The sequence below is a fragment of the Aquarana catesbeiana genome, linkage group LG02 (assembly GCF_042186555.1).
Source record: "Aquarana catesbeiana isolate 2022-GZ linkage group LG02, ASM4218655v1, whole genome shotgun sequence".
Classification (NCBI taxonomy): domain Eukaryota; kingdom Metazoa; phylum Chordata; class Amphibia; order Anura; family Ranidae; genus Aquarana; species Aquarana catesbeiana.
This window is the reverse complement of record NC_133325.1, coordinates 157,231,515-157,255,773: the sequence shown is the minus strand read 5'-3', so window position 1 is coordinate 157,255,773 and position 24,259 is coordinate 157,231,515. Positions and strand designations below refer to the sequence as shown.

Below are 24,259 nucleotides of genomic sequence, written 5' to 3'. Positions count from 1 at the left end.
GCATGGAAAGTAGGTTATATGGTTTTCAATGGCATAGTTCACACCAGTGCTTGCAGTTCCAGTGGGTTCCAGTTCCAGAAAAAAAAGTAGAACATGCTGCACCTAAATGCACCAAAAACGCACTGCAACACACTTGTCCTTATTTAAGGTTGAGAAAAAAGAGGGGGGGGGGAAGCACGGGACTGCATCAAAAACGCATCAAAAATGCACTGGAACGCATCAAAAATGCACATGCAGAAAAGCACCTGGAACGCATCCGGACTGCGTTTCTATGGTGTGAACTGTCCCTTAAACAAGAAAATGAATGCAGCCACCTTATCCAAAGCTGCAATATTTGAAACCCAACCCCATTCTGACATTAAAGCAGAACTTCACCCAAAAGAAGCGGGGAAGGTAAAAGAAGCACAGGTCTTTAGAATGGATTATGCAGAAATATAGAAAGTCTTTGCACTATGGTTCCCCATGTACCGTTTTCTCCCCAGCAGAAGCAGGGAGATAACTGCATTGTAGATGCTCAGGTACAGCTTCCTTTCCAGGAAGAACAGTAAACCACACAGTAGTCAAAACATCTGAAGATAGTGATCCAGTAACACGCTTTCAAATGTCTACCCCCTAAAGATGCCACAACAAGTTGGGTACTTTATATTAAAGTCTTAGAGATAAAATACTTACTTCGGCTGTCTTCAAGTACTGTAGCATAAAATACCAGAGTTGTGAGGCTGTATCTAGCAGTAGGAATTGAAATCCAGCTGAAGAAATGCTTGGAGCTTCTCCAGAATCACTACAGAATGAACAAAACAAAATGTTGTTCAAAAATATAAAAAAGGATTTAAATAATATTTTTGCATGTTGTATAGTAAACAATGTTTCTTAATAAAATAGAGCCAAAATATAGCATGCACGGTCCCATTGGAAGGCACACAACAAAACAAACTAACAGATCTTGCAAAATATTAGGCCAAGTTAAAAATAAAAAGTTGGATCACCAGCACTTCCTGATCACACAAGTATCCAGGTTCGTCATCAAGCTTCCTCCTCCCTTTGGCTCCACATTAATGTAAGTCATGGCTGATAAATTACAAGTGGATCAGCCAAGAAACAGATAACTGCATAGCTGAAATACTGTACATGTATATTTTATCTGTATGGCTCTGCCAACAGCCTTTCTCAACCTTATAACCCCAAAGGAACCCCTGCAATAATTTTCATGTCACAGCCAGGGAACCCCTGTTACGATTAGTCCATTGGTGGTCATTGGGAAAATGTCCCTTACATTGGTGGTGGTCAGTGAGAAGAATGCTCCCCTTACAGTGCTGGTCAGAACACAACCCTAAGTGCCGGTTCACACTGGGACGACTTGTCAGGCGACTTAGCCGCCTGGCAAGTCGTGTCCCGTTCTGTACAATAGAACCGTTCTAACAGGAGCGACACAAGTCGCTCCGACTTAGAAAAAGGTTCCTGTACGACTTTGGGGGCAACTTGTAGCGACTTGCATTGACTTCTATACAGAAGTCATTTTGCAAGTCCTTGTTCCTGTCGTGTCCAGGTCGCCTGAGGCAGTCGCGCTGCAAGTCGCGCTGCCTCAGTGTGAACCGACACATACAGTCATGCCTCTGTTTCTGCCAAGTGGTGTTGGAGCTGGAACTATGCAGAACCCTTCACGTACGAGGTCAGTTAGCCACAGCTCAAATAACCCCTAGTCACTTCTGGAGGAACCCTAGTTTGCGGTTTGCAAATTGCAGCACAATTTGCAGAATCGGATGTTCATGGGTGTTCATAATCTGATTCTGGGGCAGACAAAAAAGGGTCCTGCACTAGTTTGGTGTGAATACGTTGCGACTTGAGCCATACAAATCCATTGCTCAAAACTGCACCCCAGAGACACCGCATGTAATTCGCACAGGAATGTGCTGCGATTTCTGTGTAAATTACATGTGGTGTCTCGCACTGCAGCAGTGTAAATCCAGGCTCAAAGTGAAGCCATACAGCCTAAGGCCTCATTCACACCATGGTGCAGAGAGGTCAGTTTTTATGCATGCGTTCTGCAAGGGCACAAAAAAACAAACAAATGTTCTCTATGTGCCCTGTTCACACCAAAAAACACTGGTATCACGTGCAGATTTTTTTCTGTGCTGGAATTTGCACCGTGTGTGCAGTTTTCTGCAGGGGAAAAAAACTGACATGACATCAAAATTGGTGTAAACAGGGCATAAAGCTGACGAGCATGAAAACGGATGTCAACGTGCATGAAAACTGATGTCTGATGAAGTGAAATCTGCACGGTTTTCCCATCAGTTTTCATGCACATATGGTGTGAATGAGCTCTAAATGTTGGTCCTGAGCATTGCTGCGTGTTAAGATCAAGGAATCTGCATGCAACAAACTCCCCATTGACAGAATAAAATGGAATTGCTTAAGCCTCCATACAGCACAACCTGCACTTGCTAGATTCAGGTAAGCAAATCTCAATCTTTTAATATGTTGGCATGTTGCACTCATTATTAAACGTGAATGTCCAGGTTTAGTTTCACATTATATAGTTCATTTGGCCAAGCTGGCCCAAAATAACTAGCTCTTTCACTAACATGTGTGTCCACTGGGTGCGCTGTATAAACTGTATGTAGCTTCAGCTACAGACACTATACAGCTCTGTGTTCTGGGTATGAGACGAGAACTTCCAGTTTCACATCAAAAACAAAATAACATAGGCTGAGCCATTCATAGGCAGCTTTGTATTCTATCAATAAATACAAAGCTTCCTCTGATTGGCTGAGTTAGAGAGGCGGGCTGATGACGCCACAATCTCTGACTCAGCCAATCAGATGAAGCTTTGTGATCATTGATGGAATACAAAGCTGCCTGTGAATGGCTGGGTGTTCTGGGTGTGAGACAGGAAGTTTTGGCTCGAACCCAGAACACAGTGCTGTATACTATATGTAGCTGAGGCTACATATTGTTTATACAGTGCGCCCAGCCGGTGCAATTATTAGTGAAGGAAATGGTTTGGTTGGGCCGCCTTGGCCCAAACAAACTATTTCAATTGAAAGTAAACCTGGACATCAGTTTTAAAGGCCTTTGTTAACATTAGGGCTGAAACAACTAATCGATTATGAAATTAAACAATTACTATTTTCATATTCGATTAATCGGCCAGTAACATAATGGGGTTAAAAAAACTAAAATAATTATAGTACAAATAGAGCAAATAATCGCTACTGTAAATATTACTTTCACAGTTCTACATTAAAAAAAATGAACCCCTTACAGTAGTGATTATCTGCTTTTTTTTGTACTATAAAGGGCTAATTTTCACTACAGTTCATTTACATTGTTTCCTATGGGACACGTTCACATCTATGCTTTTTTCAGCTGCCGCATATTTGGAAACTGTCAGGGACTTTTTTTTACCGCGAAACAGTGTTTTTTTTTGTTCAATATACTTCAATGGAGAAGCTACAGAAAAGCATGTAATGCATTTTTTTAATCTGCCCAACAACAAATTGGCCAAAAAAAATGCAAAAATGCAAATCGCAGCAAAATCACGTTTGAAAAATCAAAACGCACAGCAAAAACAGATCAAAAGCAAACTGCATAGGTGTGTACTAGGGGTGCAACGGATCAAAAAACTCACGGTTCGGATCGTTCCTCGGATCAGAGTCACGGATCGGATCATTTTCGGATCAACAAAAAAAAAAATATATCCACATCTCCCCCACTGTAATATATCCACATCTCCCCCACTGTAATACATCCACATGTCCCCCCACTGTAATACATCCACATGTCCCCCCACTGTAATACATCCACATGTCCCCCCACTGTAATACATCCACACGTCCCCCCACTGTAATACATCCACATGTCCCCCCCCCCACTGTAATACATCCACATGTCCCCCCACTGTAATACATCCACATGTCCCCCCCACTGTAATACATCCACATGTCCCCCCCACTGTAATACATCCACACGTCCCCCCCCACTGTAATACATCCACATGTCCCCCCCCACTGTAATACATCCACACGTCCCCCCACTGTAATACATCCACATGTCCCCCCCCCACTGTAATACATCCACGTCCCCCCACTGTAATACATCCACATGTCCCCCCCACTGTAATACATCCACACGTCCCCCCACTGTAATACATCCACATGTCCCCCCACTGTAATACATCCACATGTCCCCCCCCCCCACTGTAATACATCCACATGTCCCCCCCCCACTGTAATACATCCACATGTCCCCCCCCCACTGTAATACATCCACATGTCCCCCCCCACTGTAATACATCCACATGTCCCCCCCCCCTGTAATACATCCACATGTCCCCCCCATTGTAATACAGCCACACGTCCCCCCCCCCATTGTAATACAGCCACACGCCCCCCCTCCACTGTAATACAGCCACACACCCCCCCCCTGTAATACAGCCACACGCCCCCCCCCTGTAATACAGCCACACACCCCCCCCCCGTAATACAGCCACACGCCCCCCCCCTCCACTGTAATACAGCCACATGTCCCCCCGCACTGTATACATTACAGTGCTGTTAGTCTGGCAGTGTTAAGAGAAGCCGGCGCCGCCAAGCCAGCCGCCGGACCCATGAGTTGAGGGCGGGGTGATGACGTCAGCACGCAGCTGAGCGCCGCCGGGTGTACCAAGATGGCCGCGGCTCCGGAGCTAGGCCGAAGCCGCGGCCTTTCCTAAAACCCCAGGCCGCGGAGCGCTCCGCGGATCGCGGGTGTGCCGATCCGAACAGCCTGGCCCGTTCGGATCACGGATCGGTGACGATCCGTTGCACCCCTAGTGTGTACCGAGCCTTATGCTGGCCACATGGATCAATTTTCAGATGAGAATATTCATACGAAACATCTTTGTACATTCGCTAAATGAAAGAATGTAGTTTGAAATTTTCACTTGTTTTTAACATTCTGTTTTATAAAATGAATGTCATTTCTGAACGAAAACCACATACACTGTCTGAAAATTCCTTTGACCAAGAAGTTCTCTATTTCCAAATTTTCCCGTCACTGTGGTTGAAAATGAACATCGATTTGACCCCACTAAGGATTAGAAAATCAAACGAACGTTCTTAAAATGACATTTTTTTTTTAAGGAAGACATTGTTTGTTTTTTTAATTAAAAACATGTGATCTCTGAGTCTGATGATATCTACCAGATTCACTCTTTAATAGTATATACAATATATCTCTCCTCTAATAGTTTATACAGTATATCTCTCCTCTAATAGTATATACAGTATATCTCTTCTGTCTGTTATTTTCAGAGTGGATTCGATATTTTGCTCCCTAACCATATAGTTGGTTATTTTTATTTACCACTGCATAGAGATATTTAAGAATAAATTGTCTTTTTTTAAAACTTTACATATTAACTAATTTATACACCACACTTTTTTTTAAGGTTATTAACCGATTAATCGAAACAATAATCGGCCAACTAATCGATTATGAAAATAATCGTTAGTTGCAGCCCTAGTTAACATGCCTTCACATAGTAATGTCAAACACAGCTCTGCCCACTCTTGCGTGTTTTATATTTTTAATATTACACTGGGAAATAGTTCAAAATACACATACTTAAAAACACGCAGGAGCCCTTCTGTTCTTAGACTAATGCATTCAAATAAGTAGATTGTAGAAATTTTATAAAATCACATCACGTCACTGCTTCACCCCATTTCCTGCACTTATTAGAGGGGAAATGGTAGATGGCTGCACCACCTCTTGCTGATGATGGACATGACAGCACTGGAGGTGGAGACTTGGTTCAAGCAACTCCAAAACACCACTATGTAAGTGACTTGAATACCAGGTTAGTCCCTCATTAATATTAGGAAACAAGGTGTCATTTACCAGAAGCTACAGTATATCTAGTGGACTCTACGTCCAGCTATTGTAAACTGGATTTTTATTGCATTATTTACAGATGAATTTTTAAAACATGCAGGCTTACCTTTTCATGAGACCAGCTGAAATGAGAAGTTGTGATAAATCCTGACTCACTGATGCATTTGGTGATCCAACCATAAATTGAAGAATAACCTGAAAATCAAAAATAACAGTACAATTTCAGTGTGTTACAGACATAACTAAGTATTTGGTTCTAAATTTGCAATGCTCCCAGATGGACATATAACAAAAGTACGGAATGTTCAAAGTGCAATAGCCCTCTATCCACCCATCCCTGCAAAACTATTAATGAATTTGGAAACATAGGTGGCGATCCAGTGTGGTAACTGTCTTGGTCTATCCCTTCCCTTGTGTTCGCCGCTCAGCACCCTGGTTGCGCAGCCATTGGCTCCCGCTGCTGTCAATCAAATCCAATGACACGGGTGCCGGGGGCGGGGCAGAGCCCGGCATTCGTGTCTATGGACGTAAAAGCTGGACTCAGGAGCGTGCCCGCAAGGTAACCACCTTGGGGAAGCGCTTCTCCGAGGGGGTTATCTGATGTGGGGAGGAGCCGCGAGAGCTGCCGGGGGACCCCAGAAGAGCAGGTTCGGGGCCACTCTGTGCAAGAGTCTCTTTAAGCCGGTGTTCTGTCTTAATCTCCAACCTATCAAAAACTCCAACTGCTTGTACTGCGCATGCACAAGCGCGGGCATGAGAGGGGCTTCCTTCTGCCCATCAGCTACACCAACTCCTCTTGCCACCGCCCCGTGCCTGCGCAGTCTTCGTGTAACATACGAAAATCGTTCCATCAAATTCTCCGACTGTTATGGCAGCAGTGCGCATGCGCGGGAACACTAACATCCCCTGTGACATCTTCCGACCGTCTCACACATAAACCAAAGGAGATACACATACAGTTAAGCAAAAATACAGAGTTTACCATACGAGATTCAAAGCAATGAACATGATGAACTGGAAGATAATGTACGGAACAATGTATTGAACTACATTCACACTCGCATACATATCCACACATTGTTCTGTACATAATCTTGCCAGTTCAGGGGAAGCGAGTCTTCCTGCCCAATCTGAACGCAAGATCGTCACGTAAAAGGCATCAAATAGACCAACTGCTTTCGCCGCTGCAGCTCGCCTGAGGCATCAAATAGACCAGCTGTTCTCGCCGCCGCAGCGTGACTGAGGCATCAAATAGGCCAACTGCTCTTGCCGCTGCAGCTTGCCTGAGGCATCAAATAGACCAGCTGTTCTCACCACTGCAGCTCGTCTGAGGCATCAAATAGTCCAGCTGCTCTCGCCGCCGCAGAGTGACTGAGGCATCAAATAGACCAACTGCTCTCACCATCGCAGCTCGCCTGAGGCATCAAATAGACCAACTGCTCTCGCCGCCGCAGCACGACTGTGGCATCAAATAGACCAACTGCTCTCACTGTCGCAGCTCGCCTGAGGCATCAAATAGACCAACTGCTCTCGCCGCCGCAGCACGACTGTGGCATCAAATAGACCAACTGCTCTCACTGCCGCAGCGCGACTGAGGCATCAAATAGACCAACTGCTTTCTCCCTGTTGCAGCGCGCCTGCGCTTCCTGCATATCACACACTAAAAGAATGCCATAAAATACTCCAACTGCTGCATTTTTTCTTCACTCTCCATCTATCTCCTTTGCTTTATGTGTGAAAGAGATGATCGGAAGATCAAACAGGGGATGTCAGTCTTCCCGCGCAGGAGCACTGCTGCGATTTCAGTTGGAGTATTTGATAGGATTCTTTTAGCCTGTGATACGAAGGCCACCGAGGCGCGCTGCGGCGGCGAGAGCAGTTGGTGTATATGATGGCTTTTACGTGACAATCTGACGTGCAGAACAAACCCCTTCTTGTGCACGCGCTCGTGCATGGCCAATACAGGTTTGACAGGTTGCAGATTTTGGCAGAATACCGGTGTTCTAAAAAAATTCTCGACTTATGCAAAGCCTCGACCGCGTCACTTCCATTCAGGCTACATCAGAAAACAGCTGTTCACACGGCTTCACCGCGCATGCGCATAATGTCTTTTACTCGAGCGGCGTGCCAGCTGATATGACATCAGTGGGAGCACTGTATCCAGTCCCGTCCTCGCCACTAACACGCCCCTAGGCTGCTCTGGAGAGGGGGGCGGGTCCCGTGCATGGCCATGTATGTGTCACTGGAGCTCGGATTGATAGAGTGGTGCCAGCGCGGGTGGGAGGGGGTGCGGGGTGTGTTCCCGCGCATGCGCACTGCTGCCATAACAGTTGGAGAATTTAAAGCAATGATTTTCGTGTGTTACACGAAGACCATGCAGGCACGGTGCGGCGGCAAGAGGAGTTGTTGATGGCTTTTACGTCGAAATCTGACGTGCAGAAGAAAGCTCTTCTTGTGCCTGCACGCACATGCGCAGTACAAGCAGTTGGAGTTTTTGATAGGTTGGAGATTATGACAGGAAAACCAGCGTCTCAGGCATCACAACAGCCAGAGACTGAGGGCGGCCTGTAGGTTAGACCTGTCTGCTTATTTGGACGCCATATATGTGTATCTGTTGTGATCTTTTCCTCTCCCACATATATTCTTTAGATGTTGCTGGGAGCTGGATGTTTAGGCAACATGTCTTAGATTCATTTTTGTATTATCCCTTACTCTCCATTGTTTTCTTTTTAACTTTTTGCCATATACCTTTGATATCCCTCATACTAGTTCTTTATGACAGAGTGAGACTTTAGTCCTATGTGCTTTTCTGCACGGATTCATCAAAATTTAATGAATTGATGGATATCTGAATACTTTAAATCCTTTGAATTCACCACATGTATCATAACCAATTACTATATGATACTTTATTATAATCCTTTATATGTAGTTTCTTTACTGAGTTACCTTTATGGTAAATACCAGGATTTTCAAACCCATTATAACATCCCCCCTTCCTCCCCCCTTTTTTTACTTTCTGCTTTTGGTATTGTGTCTTTATTGGACCTATGGTTCTTTATATACAGGCACCCCCCCCCCCCATGCTCTGATTACTTTTGCTTTTACGTAATTATCCCATTTGGGAATTTTTTCTTATATCAATTAAGGTTTATCCTTTATGCACCTTTGTGCGGAACTTTATTTTGATATAAAATTATATAAATTTAGGATTTATCTTACTCTCTCCTTATTAGTCTGGTCTTTGTGTGCTCACTGTGGCCGCGCAGCGCCTCCTACCCGGTCCTTATTTTGTGGGTGACCCCTCCCTTGGGGGCTTGGAGGTGGGAAGCTCCTGTTTTTTCGTGAACCTTGGCAAATGATCTCTTGTTTTCTCTGTGTAATGTGATATGTTTATTTGTGATGTATTTTCTTATGCAATATTTATGCAACTATTCAATCTTTGTTCAATGCAACCTTCTATATTTAACCATCATAATGGAGATGTTCAACACAACTCAACGACTTGGCATGTTTTGTTACTGGTTTTAGTCATGTTTCTAATAAAATTATATTATATTTTTATAATATCAACAATCAACAGCAGACATCTTTAAAACTGCACTTACATAAGCTGTCAAAACAATCAATATCTAGACCCACACCAATGCTTTATAAAACTTGAAATGAAATTTTTTTTTTGCCATCAACACATATAGTAACAAAATTTGTTACTGTAAAAAAAAAAAAAAAAAAAAAAAGATCCTGTTCCCTTAAAGCATGTCACACAGCACAGTGCTTGTGCTGTGTTATTTGGCCCCCTCTATGACCTAAAAAACCTGGCTGATCCTGCCTGGTTCTGCCCTCCCTCCTTTAAACTGACCACGGTTTATCATGGCTGCTGAGCCTGGACACCGTGGTCAGTTTACATGCCTCCATCATCTGCAGCCCCACTGTCCTCCTCTCCCCCCTCCCTCCCTGTCTGTCTACTCATGACAGTGCCCGCCCCTTCTGCTGTGAAGGAATGTGATGTAGATAATAATAATAGTAATCTGAAAATGTCTATTTTCTTATGTGCATACATATTTTTCTCCTTACTCATTATATAAGTATACAGATTTGCTCTGTTCCTATATTTTCTCAAAATGGCGTGTACCCCCTACCTCCCACACACAGAAGAACGCGGAACTGGAGATAAGAACAAAGAGAGCCAAACCTCGTTATGAAAATTATCCATCTTCTTTTCTATCTTGACCAATGAGATGTACCTATTAGACTGACATAGCAATGACGTATTTGTGTGTATAAAACATTAACACCGCCTTGAATAAATTAGAAGTGTAACAGTAACGAAACTGAGCGTGTCTCAGTGTGTTTACTTTTATATGCATGCATATCACCACTTTCAAAATTAGAGACAGCAGCAGATAACCTTGAGCTCGATTGGAGCTCTTAAATCATTACCATAACAGATGGTGCCGAAACCCGGGATCTCAGGCTACGGTCGAAGTTATACCGCGACAAGCATTCGGGCGTTAACTGATTAATGAGAGTGGGGTTTGCGCAGCCCTAACAGTACCGGTGAGTTGATTGATATTCTTACCACTGTACGACTCTCTTATCTTTCGGTTGACGGCTGGATTCTGTCGGTATGCTGAGACTGTTTTAGAGGCAGGTATTTCCTCGCCTGAGGTTGTTTTAACGAACCTGCCGATGGGTTTCTGCTGACTGTATTTGTTCACTGTCTGCCATTCTTTGGGCTACGAAACTCAGCAGTCTAAAAGTGCTACATGCGTGAATGTATGGTCTCATCTCCAGACGAGCTGTCGGCCTCTGGGATGAGATAGTTTCCTTGTAGCAGTCGTTTATAGACGGGTGTACTCTAGGTTCAAGGAACCTTTGAGGGTTATCTCAGCTGCTGGCTTTGCAGTCTGAAAGCGTTACAGAGGACTCACCCCAAGAAGAGTTGTCGGCCTCTTGGTGTAGAGCTGTAGAAAAAACGTCTATAAACGGGTTTATTTTTTGCAGGGTGGTCTGCCCTTACGGTTATCTTAGCCTGCTGAGGCTTTACGGTTCAGAGAGTGGCAGGTGTAATGTCCTGTCCTGAGTGTATCTGTGGTCTATTGTTTGCTATACATGAGAGGGGGTGGGGACTGGTGAAAGTCAGAGAAGGAGGCTACCCGAAGGATCTGTTGGGTCGCGGGCCGTAGCTCCTCACTACCCCTGATGTGTTTGTTCTTGTTCTGAGATTAACTGTACATTAGTCTTATGTGCCCACACCGAAGGAATTTGCTGATAAGAACGCTGAGAAAAATATTAACTCCTTGGTTGTATGTATTCCCCTCTCAAGCCGTTAGCCGAGAAACAGAAAGTGATATTGTAATGAAAGTGATATTGTAAAGAAGGAGAGAAGAAGATGTTGAAATAGTTAACAAAGTTGAAAGAAGTGACGAAAGTTATGTTGCAGAAGAAACAGGGAGAAAAATCCTGTGTGATAAAGAAAATTGGATAAAGGAAGTTAAGAAAGATGGCGATTGTATTATGTATGTATAGCTGATGATATGTTGGAACTTTAAACAAAGGAGGGGAGGGACAGCACTGCCCTCCGTCTAACAACCACTCCTTTCTCACCACCCAAGCACAACCCACTGTGACAACTCAGCCCGGCGGCCATCTTAGTGCACCCATGCCTTCACTTTCTACCCAGTCCAGTGCACTTCCTGCCGGCGGCCATCTTGGTACACCCAGTAAGCTTAAACAGCCTGTACCCAGCCCTCGCTGTTTTAAACCAAGATGGTTCATACCACACACCTGTCTTCCCCAATACGGGAGCATCACATTCCCAGGCCGGATATGTTAATGATGAAGAAGCATCTGAGTGGGAAGCCCGACAGCAGGCAGCAAGGCCACCCACTGATTTAACCCCCAATCCGGCTCCAGACTCTCAGTTCCGAGAGGATCTCAAACACATGCTGGCAACCGTAAAGAACAGTGCCTCTTGTCAGCCCCCGCCCCAACAACAGTCTCGGTTACCAGAAGGGGCACCAGTGATGTATGTCGCTTTTACTCTATCACAAGCAGCGGCCTTAGTGACAAGTCTGCCTGACCCAGAGAAGCAGCCAATTCCTTTCTACCACAGGATAGTGCAGATACAAGAAACTTACTCAGCTGCCTGGAGAGACTTGATCAGCCTATGCCAAATCAAAGCAGGATATGTCTTTTGGCCAGTCATGCAGATGGCCTTCAATGATGCCTGCCTGACAAGTGCCACTTCCTACACCTCAGGCGTGGAGTTCTGTGCACAACTCCACGACTGGGCAAAGGAGAAGTTGACGGATCAGAAGACCACAATCCAAGATATTACCCAAGATAAAGAGGAGTCTGTGAAGAAGTATCATGCTAGACTCATAAAGGCACACACACACATGTTATCAACTGCTTTTGTTTCAGGGCTCAGAGAGGATATCAGAAAAGGCCTGATGGTGGCCCGCCCTGAATACCGTTCAATGAAAATGTCTGATTTATTGTTGGTGGCCAGAGGTATAGAAAATCAAAAAGGTAAAAAACCAACGCCCCTCATGGTAACCCATGATGAAGATCCCGCCTACACTAGTCCACCACCACTGCTCAATACCAGGGAAAGGATCACCTGTTACAACTGTGGGAAACGGGGTCACATAAGGAAAGAATGCAGAGCCCCAAGATGTCCCAGACGAAAAACCTACCACTTTCCTCATTGACAGGGGTGCAGCCAAAAGTGTGTTGAGAGCGGTGAACCTGCCTAATAATTCTTTCCTTTCCACTTCCTGATTTGCTTGCCAGATTTGTGGTGTCCTCTACATGTCCCTTGAATCTACTAGGAGCTGATGTGTTGTCCAGACTACAGGCCTCAATCAGGACACGCCTGAAGGGGGGTGAAGTTACATACTCCCCTATCTTTAGAAGACTCATCTGCTTTGTGTTCTCTGCCTCTCCTGATGACACTTAATGAAGAAAAAAACTTCAAGTTCAATACTGCAGGAAGTATTTGACAGAATCCCTGCGTGCCTATGGTCCACAGGACCGGGAGACAACGGTAACTTAAAGGTGCCACCAGTTTCAGTCAAGCTAAAAGAGGGCGCTTCATTGCCCCGGAAACCACAATAACCCCAAGAAGAGAATCCTAAAAAGAGAACCAGGTACCTACTGTGGATGCCTTTGACTGCAAAATACCTCACAGAGGTGGACCTTACAAACGTTTTCTTCAGTGTCCACCCTCACCCCTTCTGCTGGTACCTTTTCGCATTCATCCACGGAAAGAAACGGCAACATACCTAAACAGTTGTGCCACAAGGGGCACAGAACTTTCCAAGCCAGTTTGCAAAAGCTATGGCTATCATCCTTGACACATGACAAAAGGAACACCCGGAAGTGATTCTCTTCCAACATGTTGATGACCTTCTCCTTTGTGCAGCTGACTTACCCCCTGTTGAAGTCACCTCAGAAAGCCTGTTGTGCTATCTTGCCAACCAGGGCTGCAAAGTCTCAAAGCCCAAATTGCAGTGGTGCTCAACACCTGTCATTTTCCTTGGACACCGTTTGTCCCATGGGACACGACACCCCACTGAAGACAGGGTGCAAGTAATCTCTGACACCCCACTGCCACAAGGTCAGAAATCCCTTCATGCCTTCCTTGGACTAATTTCCTAGTGCAGAGCATGGATTCCAGAAGCCTTCCTACTGATGCTCTGCAATCAGACCCTTCCAGATGTCTCCTGAAGAAATATCTAAAGTTTGAAACCCTTGAGTGCGCCACCCCCGGCGCTAGGGCTCCCAGCCTACGACAAAACGCTCAAGCTCTTTGTATCCGAACGTCTGGGACATGCTGCAGGTGTACTCACCCAATCACACGGCATCAGCCTACGCCCCATAGGATATTATTCCTGTCGGCTGGATGCGGTAGCAAGAGGAGGCCTATTGTGTCTGCGAGCTGGATTTGCTACACAAGCTTTGCTTGACAAAACTTTGAACTTGGTCCTCGGACACTGCCTCGTTCTGCTTGTTCCCCATGACGTTGTTGCCATATTCAACCAAGATCCAGCCGAAACACTTGTCCACTACCAGACACTTGAGACTCCTGTGTTCCCTCCTACTAGACAGCATTACTCTATTAAGTTGTCAAGCACTGAACCCTACCACCCTTCTTCCACTTCTCGAGGGGGGAAAGGAGGAGGAGGAGTAGAGTCTTGACTTGTCACCCCCGTGACCGCACAGGACACGCGGTCACCACTGAAAACACTGTTCTACAAGCTGAAGCCTTAACACCGGTGATGTCTACACAGGAGGCAGAGCTATAAGCACTTACTACAGCACGTAAATGGGCAGAGGGAAAAAGAGCCAACATTCATGGACTCAAGATATGCTTTCAGCATTGCCCATGATTATGGTGTTATCTAGGACAGAGGATTCCTGATGGCTGCAGGAACACCTGTGAAAACTTGATTGATGCCTTGCTTCTCCCAACCCAAGTGACTATTCTGAGTAAAAGCACACGACAAAATGAACTCAAAAGAAGCTTAAGGCAATCATCGAGCCAATACAGCTGCCAAACAGACAGCTGGTGGTCCGCGGGAAGTGGACAGCAGGGTGGTAGAAGAAGACCACCCCGTGCTTACCTTACAGACTTTCCCAGTGGACAGAGTTTATCTAAAAGAACTACAGGAAACAGCAAGTCCGGATAAGAAGGAAAGCTGGAAACGGAGAGGAACAACTCTCAGAAATGGACTATTCGAGTGCAACAAGAAGCCTTGTCTACCCAGGAGTATGTACCCAGCCGTGGTGCAATGGGCACATGGAGCTGCCCACTTGACAAAGACTTTTATGAACTCTCTTATCAACAAGTGTTGCACCAAGAGTTACTCCACTGACCGACAGCTTCTGCAGATCATGCATTATCTGCACCAAATGTAACCCAGAATGCACAGAAGAAGCACCTGGCAAAAGCCCTATACCCCATTCCAGAGGATGCAAATTGATCATTCTCAAGTGCCAAGAAGTGGCAGATTCGAATACGCCCTAGTGGAAGTGGTCATGACTGCCAGGACCACAGCTAAGAAATTACTGAGTGAGATAGTATGTAGATTTGGGGTCCCAGAGGTGATATTGAGAGATCAGGGACCAGCCCTAACAACAACCCTTACTAAAGAGATTTGGGCAGCACTGGGGGTTCAGTTGGCACTACACATCCCATACCACCCTCAAAGTAGCGGGAAGGTAGAAAGGATGAATGGGACACTAAAAACAGGATGTTAAAGATGGCCCAATAGACTAACATCAGTTGGCCCATTGCCCTGTTCAGTGTCAGACACACCCCCAGGGGAAACATGCCCTATCCCCTTATGAAATTTTGTTTGGTTCAGCTCCCAGACTTGGTTGTTACTTTCCACAACAGTTACAGTTACAGTCTGATGTGTTGACTAATTATGTAACCACATTATCACGAGAATTAACCTGAATGCATGTCCAGGTGTTTTCTTCCATTCCAGATCCTGAATTAGATGCAGGACCACACCAACTACTGTCTGGAGATCCTTGAGCCAAGTTATGATGGTCCATTCCAAGTTTTGGTGACCACAGCCCCCTCAGTCAAGTTGGCCAGGAAGAACACCTGAATGCACGCTTATCACTGCAGGAGAGCGTGTTTTCGGGTGCTGCATATCCTTTTTCTGTTTGATCTAGGGGGGAGGGGCCCAGGAGGTGGCCATCACAAAAATGATAACATAATTACGTTTTGGTGTAACTCTTCAGGTACACATGTGACCACCTTTACCTTAGATTACTGTGACATAGTACCTTGTCCGTTTGACCCTTCATGGTGATGCCATTGGTACAGTGATATCCCTGACGGTAAGGACATATATGTATGCCACACAGACAGTTACTGGGGACAGAGTTGTGGTTTCTGTGGGGGCCAGTGGGTTGGAACACAGGGCCAGAATGGGCGACCACAGAGTGCATTAGACAAAAAAGATGAAAATAGAAAGCCCCATATCCTAACCAAAGATACCCCTGATACATACACTGACCCAGCACACAGTCAGAGGAGGAAGCGAGCAGCTCTCTCCGGAAGCTTTGATCCTCATGTATACATACATGTCATAGGGGTTACAAGGGGGGTCCCTGATGAGTTTAAAGGCAGGGATCAGGTAAAAGCTGGTTTTGAGTCTTTGATCCCCATAACAACTGTCAGCAAGAATGTAGATTGGATTAACTACATGTCATGGTTATGCAATAGAGTTTGTCGATCAGCATACCTGTCTCCATGTGTTCATCTCTAGAGACCAGCTGACCCTCACCTGACTGCTTTTGTAACCTCCCCTCTAAGCATGGCCCCACCCCAGGCCCTATCAGGGAACCCTATATTAACCTGTGCACTGCAAGCCAGCAGTGCTGATCAACCACTGTGTGTTAGCCTATGTGTGTACTTGCTATGTTTCCCTCATCTGATTTCTGTTACCGACTTTGGCCTGTTCCCGGCCATCCCTGTTTGCCTGTGACCCTGATGTTCCAGCCAGCTCCCTCCTTCCTCATCTCCTGTAGTCTACCGTGAGCGTGAGCTGTGAGACCCTGGGGACCGCGACCTGGAGCCAGACTGCAGCGCAGTCCATCCTCACCACTAGAGGCTCTGGTGAACACCTGCTGGCTCTTAGACTCCGCGCCCTGGGGAATCTATGTTCTAGCTCCCAGTGGGATCTGTGTCAGTGATCCAGTAAACCTGCTTCCTGAACCTCCCAGGGTACAATCCGCAGCAGTCAGTGCTAGGGTCCACTACCTTGCGGTGCATTCCTGATCCCAACGGTGTGCATCTGTCATCCAGCCTCTAGGTGACCTGACACTACACATATTATAACCAACAGAGATTTGTAAATTACACTAAAGACGCCCTCCAGGGAATTGCTGACCAGCTAGCCCCCACTTCCTACATGACATTCCAGGACCTGATGGCCTTAGACATGGTGTTAGCCGAGAAGGGGGGTGTCTGTAAAATGATAGAAAAAACAGGAACTTGCTGCACATACATTCCTGATAATACTGGCCCAAATGGTAAGGTTACTTTAGCTATAAAGAAATTAGAAGATCTGTCACTGGAGTTGAAGAAGAACTCAGGTATCACAGACCCATGGGATCAATATTTTAGCTGGATGAGTGGGTGGCAGAAGGTGTTCGCCCAGATACGGGTAACGGTATTAATAATCCTGGTCCTTTTAGCCCTGATTATATGCTGTATTCTACCTTTTGTAAAAAAGTTAATGAGCAAGGCTGTAGACAATAGCACACCTACATTTCTCCACCAAGAAGAAGAGGACCTCCTTATGATGGAAGATGACAAACCCTTCACTCCTCTACAGTCACTCCCTGTCCATAATCTCACAATCCTATAGGGTTATAGGGATAGATAGCGCCTGACTGCACCTCTCCAGCTGTATCGAGGAGGGAAGTGAACAGTTGCTGCCCAATTCTATATACAGCCTAAAAGAGTTGCTGAGGAGAAGGGCCAGGCTAAAAAGTAGGACCTTTAGTATTAGGGACAGAAAAGAGAAAATAGTCATTTTAGGGGGGATTGTGAAGGAATGTGATGTAGATAATAATAATAGTAATCTGAAAATGTCTATTTTCTTATGTGCATACATATTTTTCTCCTTACTCATTATATAAGTATACAGATTTGCTCTGTTCCTATATTTTCTCAAAATGGCGTGTACCCCCTACCTCCCACACACAGAAGAACGCGGAACTGGAGATAAGAACAAAGAGAGCCAAACCTCGTTATGAAAATTATCCATCTTCTTTTCTATCTTGACCAATGAGATGTACCTATTAGACTGACATAGCAATGACGTATTTGTGTGTATAAAACATTAACACCGCCTTGAATAAATTAGAAGTGTAACAGTAACGAAACTGAGCGTGTCTCAGTGTGTTTACTTTTATATGCATGCATATCACCACTTTCAAAATTAGAGACAGCAGCAGATAACCTTGAGCTCGATTGGAGCTCTTAAATCATTACCATAACACTGCTGCTTTAAAAACTATAATATATTCATACCATCCCCTTTGTTATGTAACAATATGTGTCCCAGTGTCTGATCTATATAAAAAAAAATGCAGAATATACCTTATATCAAGAGCATCTACCAGCGCTCATGTGACTCCTTGGCTGACGTCAGCGGGAGTGCTCGGTCCCACCCGCTATAGCTGTCAGATGAGGAGAGGAGAGAGCCGAGGAGTCATGTGAGTGGTGGGTGACGCTCTGATATAAGGTATAATCTGCATTTTTTTTTATATAGATCAGACACTGGGACACATATTGTTATATAAAAGAGGGGATAGCGTGAATAGGTTATAGTGGCTTAACAACCACTTTAATGTACATTTATATTTAAAATCCATAACCCAACTAGTAAAACGCTAAGAATCGGGTAGTAAAATGCCTGTACAGATCAATGTTATTTTCTTACAAAAGATACAGGTAGCAGTATGGAAAAAGTTACCGCAGAAGGTGTAAAAAATACAGTCAGTCTCCCAAATAATAAACCAAAATGTCACTTCACACTGTGCTCGATAGACCAGTAGCAACTTAGTTGCAAAAAGGTATACTTGTGACTTTAAAAAAAAAAAATCACTGATATTGATGTACTGGGCTCAGTAAGAGCCCTTGCACACTGGGGCGGTTTGCAGGTGCTATTGCGCTAATAATAGCGCCTGCAAACCGCCCCGAAAGTGCCGCTGCTTTCATTCCAGTGTGAAAGCCCCGAGGGCTTGCACACTGGAGCGATGCGCTGGCAGGACGGTAAAAAAAGTCCTGCTAGCAGCATCTTCGGAGCAGTGAAGGAGCGGAGTGTATACCGCTCCTTTACCGCTCCTGCCCATTGAAATCAATGGGACGGCGCGGCTATACCGCCGGCAAAGCGCCTCTGCAGAGGCGCTTTGCGGTGGTATTTAACCCTTTCTCGGCCGCTAGCGGGGGGTAAAACCGCCCCGCTAGCGGCCGCATACCGATGGTAAAACGCCGCTAATAATAGCGGCGTTTTACCGCCGACGCCGCCCCCCGCCCCAGTGTGCAAGGGCTCTAAGATATAAATAAACGTCAAGCTGCATTAGGGAGTGTTGTCTGGTCAGTCAATTACTCCACACACACACATTGCTTACAAGCTGCTGATGTAATTCAGTAATATCAGAAGCTTGTGAGCAATGTAGTGGTTGGAGGGATTTACTAATTTGACAAAATTGCCTGATACAGCTATATTGGTGATTTGTGGAATTCAGAAGAATATCTTGTTAAAGAGAGTTAATACTAAATTCAAGTAGTCTGTCCTGGTAGTATGAATTGACATTTCAATGATATGACCTATTATCTAATTATCTTTGTAAATAAGACCAGTAAGCTACAGTACACCTGATCTTCACCTCCCATCTGCTTTCAGCATATTTATCCAGAGAGAGAACATCTTTTCCATGTTTATCGGGACCCAGCTGACTGCCATCATCTGCCCAGGCTTTGCCTCTAAACAAGACAAAATAGAAAGATCAAAGTAAAATAATCAGAAAGGTAAAATTTATGCAGACAGACTAAAAAACACATAAAAATAATAAAATATTTGCAATTAGGTAGATTTTGACATGCGTCTAAATCCACAGCTCCTCTGAAGAGTGATCCGTGGCTGGATCACTTTTCAGAAGTGATTGAAAAACAGTGAGGAAGCGATGCAACACCTCCTCGTTGCCTGTTTTAACCCCAAATTTGCCAAAAAAACAACCACGTGGGGGGCTTGCAGCATTTTCCCATTTGAATGGGTCGCCATATGTTGGGTAATTTTTGCTGCAGTCACGAAGTAGAGCATCATGACAGTGACATGTAAATGCCCCTGTTTGTTGCTATTTGCAGCTTAAGGAGGGGGGCCGTGGGTGGAAAAAACATAGTTCAACCTTGCATTTTTACCCCCCCCCCCCCCCCCACCGCATGCCTAAATAAGACATTTGTTTTTTATTTGCCATTTTATTTCCCCACGAAGGTGGAGTTACCCTTTAAAGGAAAGTAAAGGAAATGTAGTAAGAATACAGTGTTTTTTCTTATATAGATAGAAAAAGCGAACACATGTCTGTCTCTTCTGTAAAATCTTTACCATTTTGACTGTTTTGCTTAAAAAGTACATGTTTGACTTTTACAAAAATATTCCCTCAGCCTCTTTTCATCGTGTCTACCTGTATTGCAGGAGCAACATACCATTCAATGGGAATGATCTACGGGACCTTAGTCCGCAGTTTGGCACCAGATTTCTATTTCTGGGCTGCAGACAGAGAATGCTGCAGCTCCCAGAGGAGATAAGTAGAGACCTACCAACTTGTTTGAAAAAAAGGTGAATATATCATTTGATTCATTTAAATCATCCTAATATAAAACCAAAAATGTGAAAATGTTCAGCATTCTGCCTGCAGATGAGATTCAGAACCTCTATAGCAACAATCAGTCAATGTGTTTACTTGCCTGAAGAACAATTTACCTATGTGCATAAACACTCTATTGCAAAAAGTATTGGAACGCCTTCCTTTACACGCACATGAACTTTAACAGCATCCCAGTCTTAGTCCGTAGGGTTCAATATTGAGGTAGCTCACTCTTTGCAGCTATAACAGCCTCAACTCTTCTGGGAAGGCTGTTCACAAGCTTTAGGAGTGTGTCTATGGGATAGTTTGACCATTTTTCCAGAAGCGCATTTGTGAGGTCAGACATTGATGTTGGACGAAAAGGCCTTGCTCACAGTCTCTGCTCTAATTCATCCCAAAAGTGTTCTATCGGGTCGAGGTCAGGACTCTGCGCAGGCCAGTCAAGTTTCTCCACCCCAAAATCACTCATCCGTGTCTTTATGGACCTTGCTTTGTGCACTGGTCTAAATCATTTGGTGGAGGGGGATTATGGTGTGGGGTTGTTTTTCAGGGGTTGGGCTTGGCCCCTTAGTTCCAGTGAAGGGAACTCTTAAGGCATCAGCATACCAAGACATATTGGACAATTTCATGCTCCCAACTTTGTGGGAACAGTTTGTGGATGGCCCCTTCCTGTTCCAACATGACTGCGCACCAGTGCACAAAGCAGAAGTTCATTGTTAGGGTTTAGATATAATTTAAGGGTGGCATGTTCTTTACTGCATATGAGCTTCCCAACCATTTTAAAATAAGGAGGCATATATGCCATCTAGTTGTATACATTAGTGATTTTAACAACTCCAACTTTTAAAACAATATCCTGCTCATTCACATAACATAAGAGAACAGTGTTATGCAGTCCAATAGGGGAAACTTCTGTGAAGAAACAGGGATGACAACACTGCTTGGGATTAAAGAAAAGACAGCAATGTCAACTCACTACAGGAAGTTAGGAGCTTACTGGAATTCTTGAAAAAAGCTTTTCTGTACTTGCAACATTTAAAAAAGGCAAAACATTAGGAAATGTGCTTGTACTGCGGAGGAGTAACCAAATATAATTTTTTAAATTTTGCCCAAAGACTATAAGGGATTTAAAAATAGTAAATATTAATTGTAAGTGTAATAGACTGTTATGACATGAAAAGCACTATTTGAATGAATGAGTAGTAAAAACACATTTCCTTACCCCCCCAGTAATGCAATTCTTAGGTTTTCTCTGAAAATTGAATTCAGGATAAACCCCTGCAGTCCACCGGGGAGCTGTTGAGTGTGCCACAGTCGCAGACCAGACAAGATGTTTGTGTTCTCTTCATGTTCCCTGGTAAAGTAAAATATAAACATAGGCAGATTTAGTTTGTAGACACACACTTTAGTGTTTTAGTAAAGATATCAATGCTTTTAAACAAATGTTTTCATATGATGCTTTCGAAACATTTGTATGTGCTCTGTTGCGCATTTCCTCTCTGAAGTAGTCATGTGCAGTTGAAATGTCGAAGATATAGTGCCTTGAAAAAGTATTCATATCCTTTGACATTTTCCACGATTTGTCACGTTACAATCAAAAACTTAAATGTATTTTATTGGGATTTTATGTGATAGACCAACTCAAAGTGGCACATAATTGTGAAGTGGAAGGAAAATAATAAATGGTTTTCAATTTTTTTTTAGAAATAAATATGTGAGAAGTGTGGCATGCATTTGTATTTAGTCCCCTTTAATCTGATACCCCTAACTAAAATCTAGTGGAACCAATTGCCCTCAGAAGACACCTAATTAATAAATAGAGTCTACCTGTGTGCAATTTTTATCTCAGTATAAAAACAGCTGTTCTGTGAAGCCCTCAGAGGTTTTTTAGAGAACCTTAGTGAACAAACAGTATTATGAAGGCCAAAGAAAACACCAGACAGGTCAGGGATAAAGCTGTGGAGAAGTTTAAAGCAGGGTTAGGTTATAAAAAAAATATCCCATCTGTATGATCACCCCTTGAGATAGTAATCGGTCTAGTGCCTGAAACAGAGATTGTCTTTTCTCTGGATCTTTGGGAACGTCTGACCTCAGGAAGGGAGACGGTGGAAAGTCCCAAAATTCCAGCTTGCACCCCAGCGTTACCGTGGAGATGACCCATCTGTCCTGAATTTCTTCTTTCCAGACTTCTGAAAACTGCAGAAGTCTTCCCCCCACCTTGGTGAGGGGGGTTGCCTCTTTATGATGAGGCTTTAGGATACTGGCTTGCAGGTTTCTGACCCCAGGACTTCTTTTGAGCCTGGGTCTCATTCTGAGATTTTCCTCTAGAGTCTTACGGAGGAGGCCGTCGCCCCTGCCCAGAGGTGGAAGCCCCTGGTGTAGGGGAAAGAACCAGTTTAAAAGAAGGGCGTTTACAATTTCTTTTGACTGGCAAAAGAGTACTTTTCCCACTAGAAATTGTTTGGATATATTTGTCCAAGTCTTTGCCAAATAGTCGCTCCCCATGAAAAGGGAGCTCAGTTAGGAAATCTTTACATGGTGCTTCAGCTGACCAAATTTTTTAACCACAGGATTCTACGCATATGCACAGTGTATAAGTATAAGTGTAAGGCCGGATGCCTGCTGAATAGAATCTTTAATAGCATCTATGGCAAAGCATAATGCTTTTGGTAGTTCAGCCAAATCCCAAGCTTTTTGTGCAGGAAACTCTCTAAGGTCCTGTTTAAATTGGTCCTTTAGGGATTGATAGACGCCTATTGCAGTGACTGCAGCCTGAGTAACAGCACCTGCCATGGAAAAAGTAGATTTTAACAGGGATTCCAACTCTTTATCTGTTGAATCCTTAAGCATCTGTGCATTGTCTACTGGACAAGTTAGGCCTTTATTCACATTGGAAATCGCAGCGTCAACTGCTGGTATTTTCCATCTTTTGGTGAATTTCTCCTCCATGGGATAGAGAATTGCAAATCTCTTAGGAGGGAGAAAATGCTTATCCAGGTGCTCCCATTCAGCAAAAATAAGCTGTTCTAGTAATGCATGTGCAGGAAATGCATGCAAAGGTTGAGAGGGTTTTAAGGAACCCAAGGAAGAAACCAAACTTTCAGGAGACTCCATTAGGGGTAGCATGAAAGTAGAACGAATCTCTGTAAGAGATTGTATCAGCAATTTCTCAGATTGAGAGGCTGAAAAAGGCTCATCTACAGTTGTTTCCTCCGCAGAGGAATCACCATCGGTTTGTTTTTCCTCCTGATCGACTGAGGGTAACACCTCATCCCGTGCCCACTGTTCCCCTTGCAAAGGTTCTGAAGTGGGGGAGGGGGATCTAGCACGCTTCCTATCCATCTGAATGGAGGATGCAATTAAAGCCGCTAATCTTTCTTCCAGACCCTGCAGGGAGGAGGAAAGGACATCTTCAGTCACGTATACAGGGGCTGAGATGTGAGAAGCAGTTGCACCATCAATTTGTTCCAATGGCTCACCCTGGCTTGCTATAACTGGTAATTCAGGCCAGGAGGACAGCATGGAAATGCGACTCGGGATCCTAGCGCCTGGGGGTGAAACCTTTACTTTTTTGGTTTTTGTGGTGTCTTTTTTGGTAGGCATAGTCCTAAGTACAAAAACAGAGGCACTATACAAATTGCACTTAATCGCTGAAAATAGTCATGACATTTAAAGCCGCTATATAAAATTCAGCCTAGTGCTGGAAAAAAGGTGTCGTTCCTGTATCAGGAATGCCAGTTTGCAATCCTCTCACGTCCCACAGCTCTTGTGTCCTTGTGTTGCAGGCTGCTTGTTTTCTCCTCGTCAGCCAAGGAGAGACTGTCACAGCTGTGTTGTATTTGTTTTTAGCCTGCTGTGCGTCCTCGTGGATGTTCACGACATTGCGCTTAGGCCCCTGCCCCTCCAAGAAAAAAATTCTGCCTCCTTATACATTTAAAATGTTCCCGCGCTTGTGCGCGGCGTTTTCGGATCCACT

The 24,259-nt window shown here is 44.4% G+C and overlaps 1 protein-coding gene across 1 annotated transcript in view; it reads right to left on the bottom strand.

The window, feature by feature from the left end:
• Positions 1-24,259, bottom strand: part of GTF2H4 (general transcription factor IIH subunit 4) — a 68,138-nt gene that overhangs the window by 31,017 nt on the left and 12,862 nt on the right. The window contains exons 4-7 of the mRNA XM_073613668.1: positions 21,506-21,637; positions 19,306-19,402; positions 5,984-6,072; positions 673-781 (exon numbers count right to left, since the gene is read on the bottom strand). Of these exons, the coding sequence (XP_073469769.1) occupies positions 673-781; positions 5,984-6,072; positions 19,306-19,402; positions 21,506-21,637 (427 nt within the window). The remainder of the gene's footprint in view (positions 1-672; positions 782-5,983; positions 6,073-19,305; positions 19,403-21,505; positions 21,638-24,259) is intronic.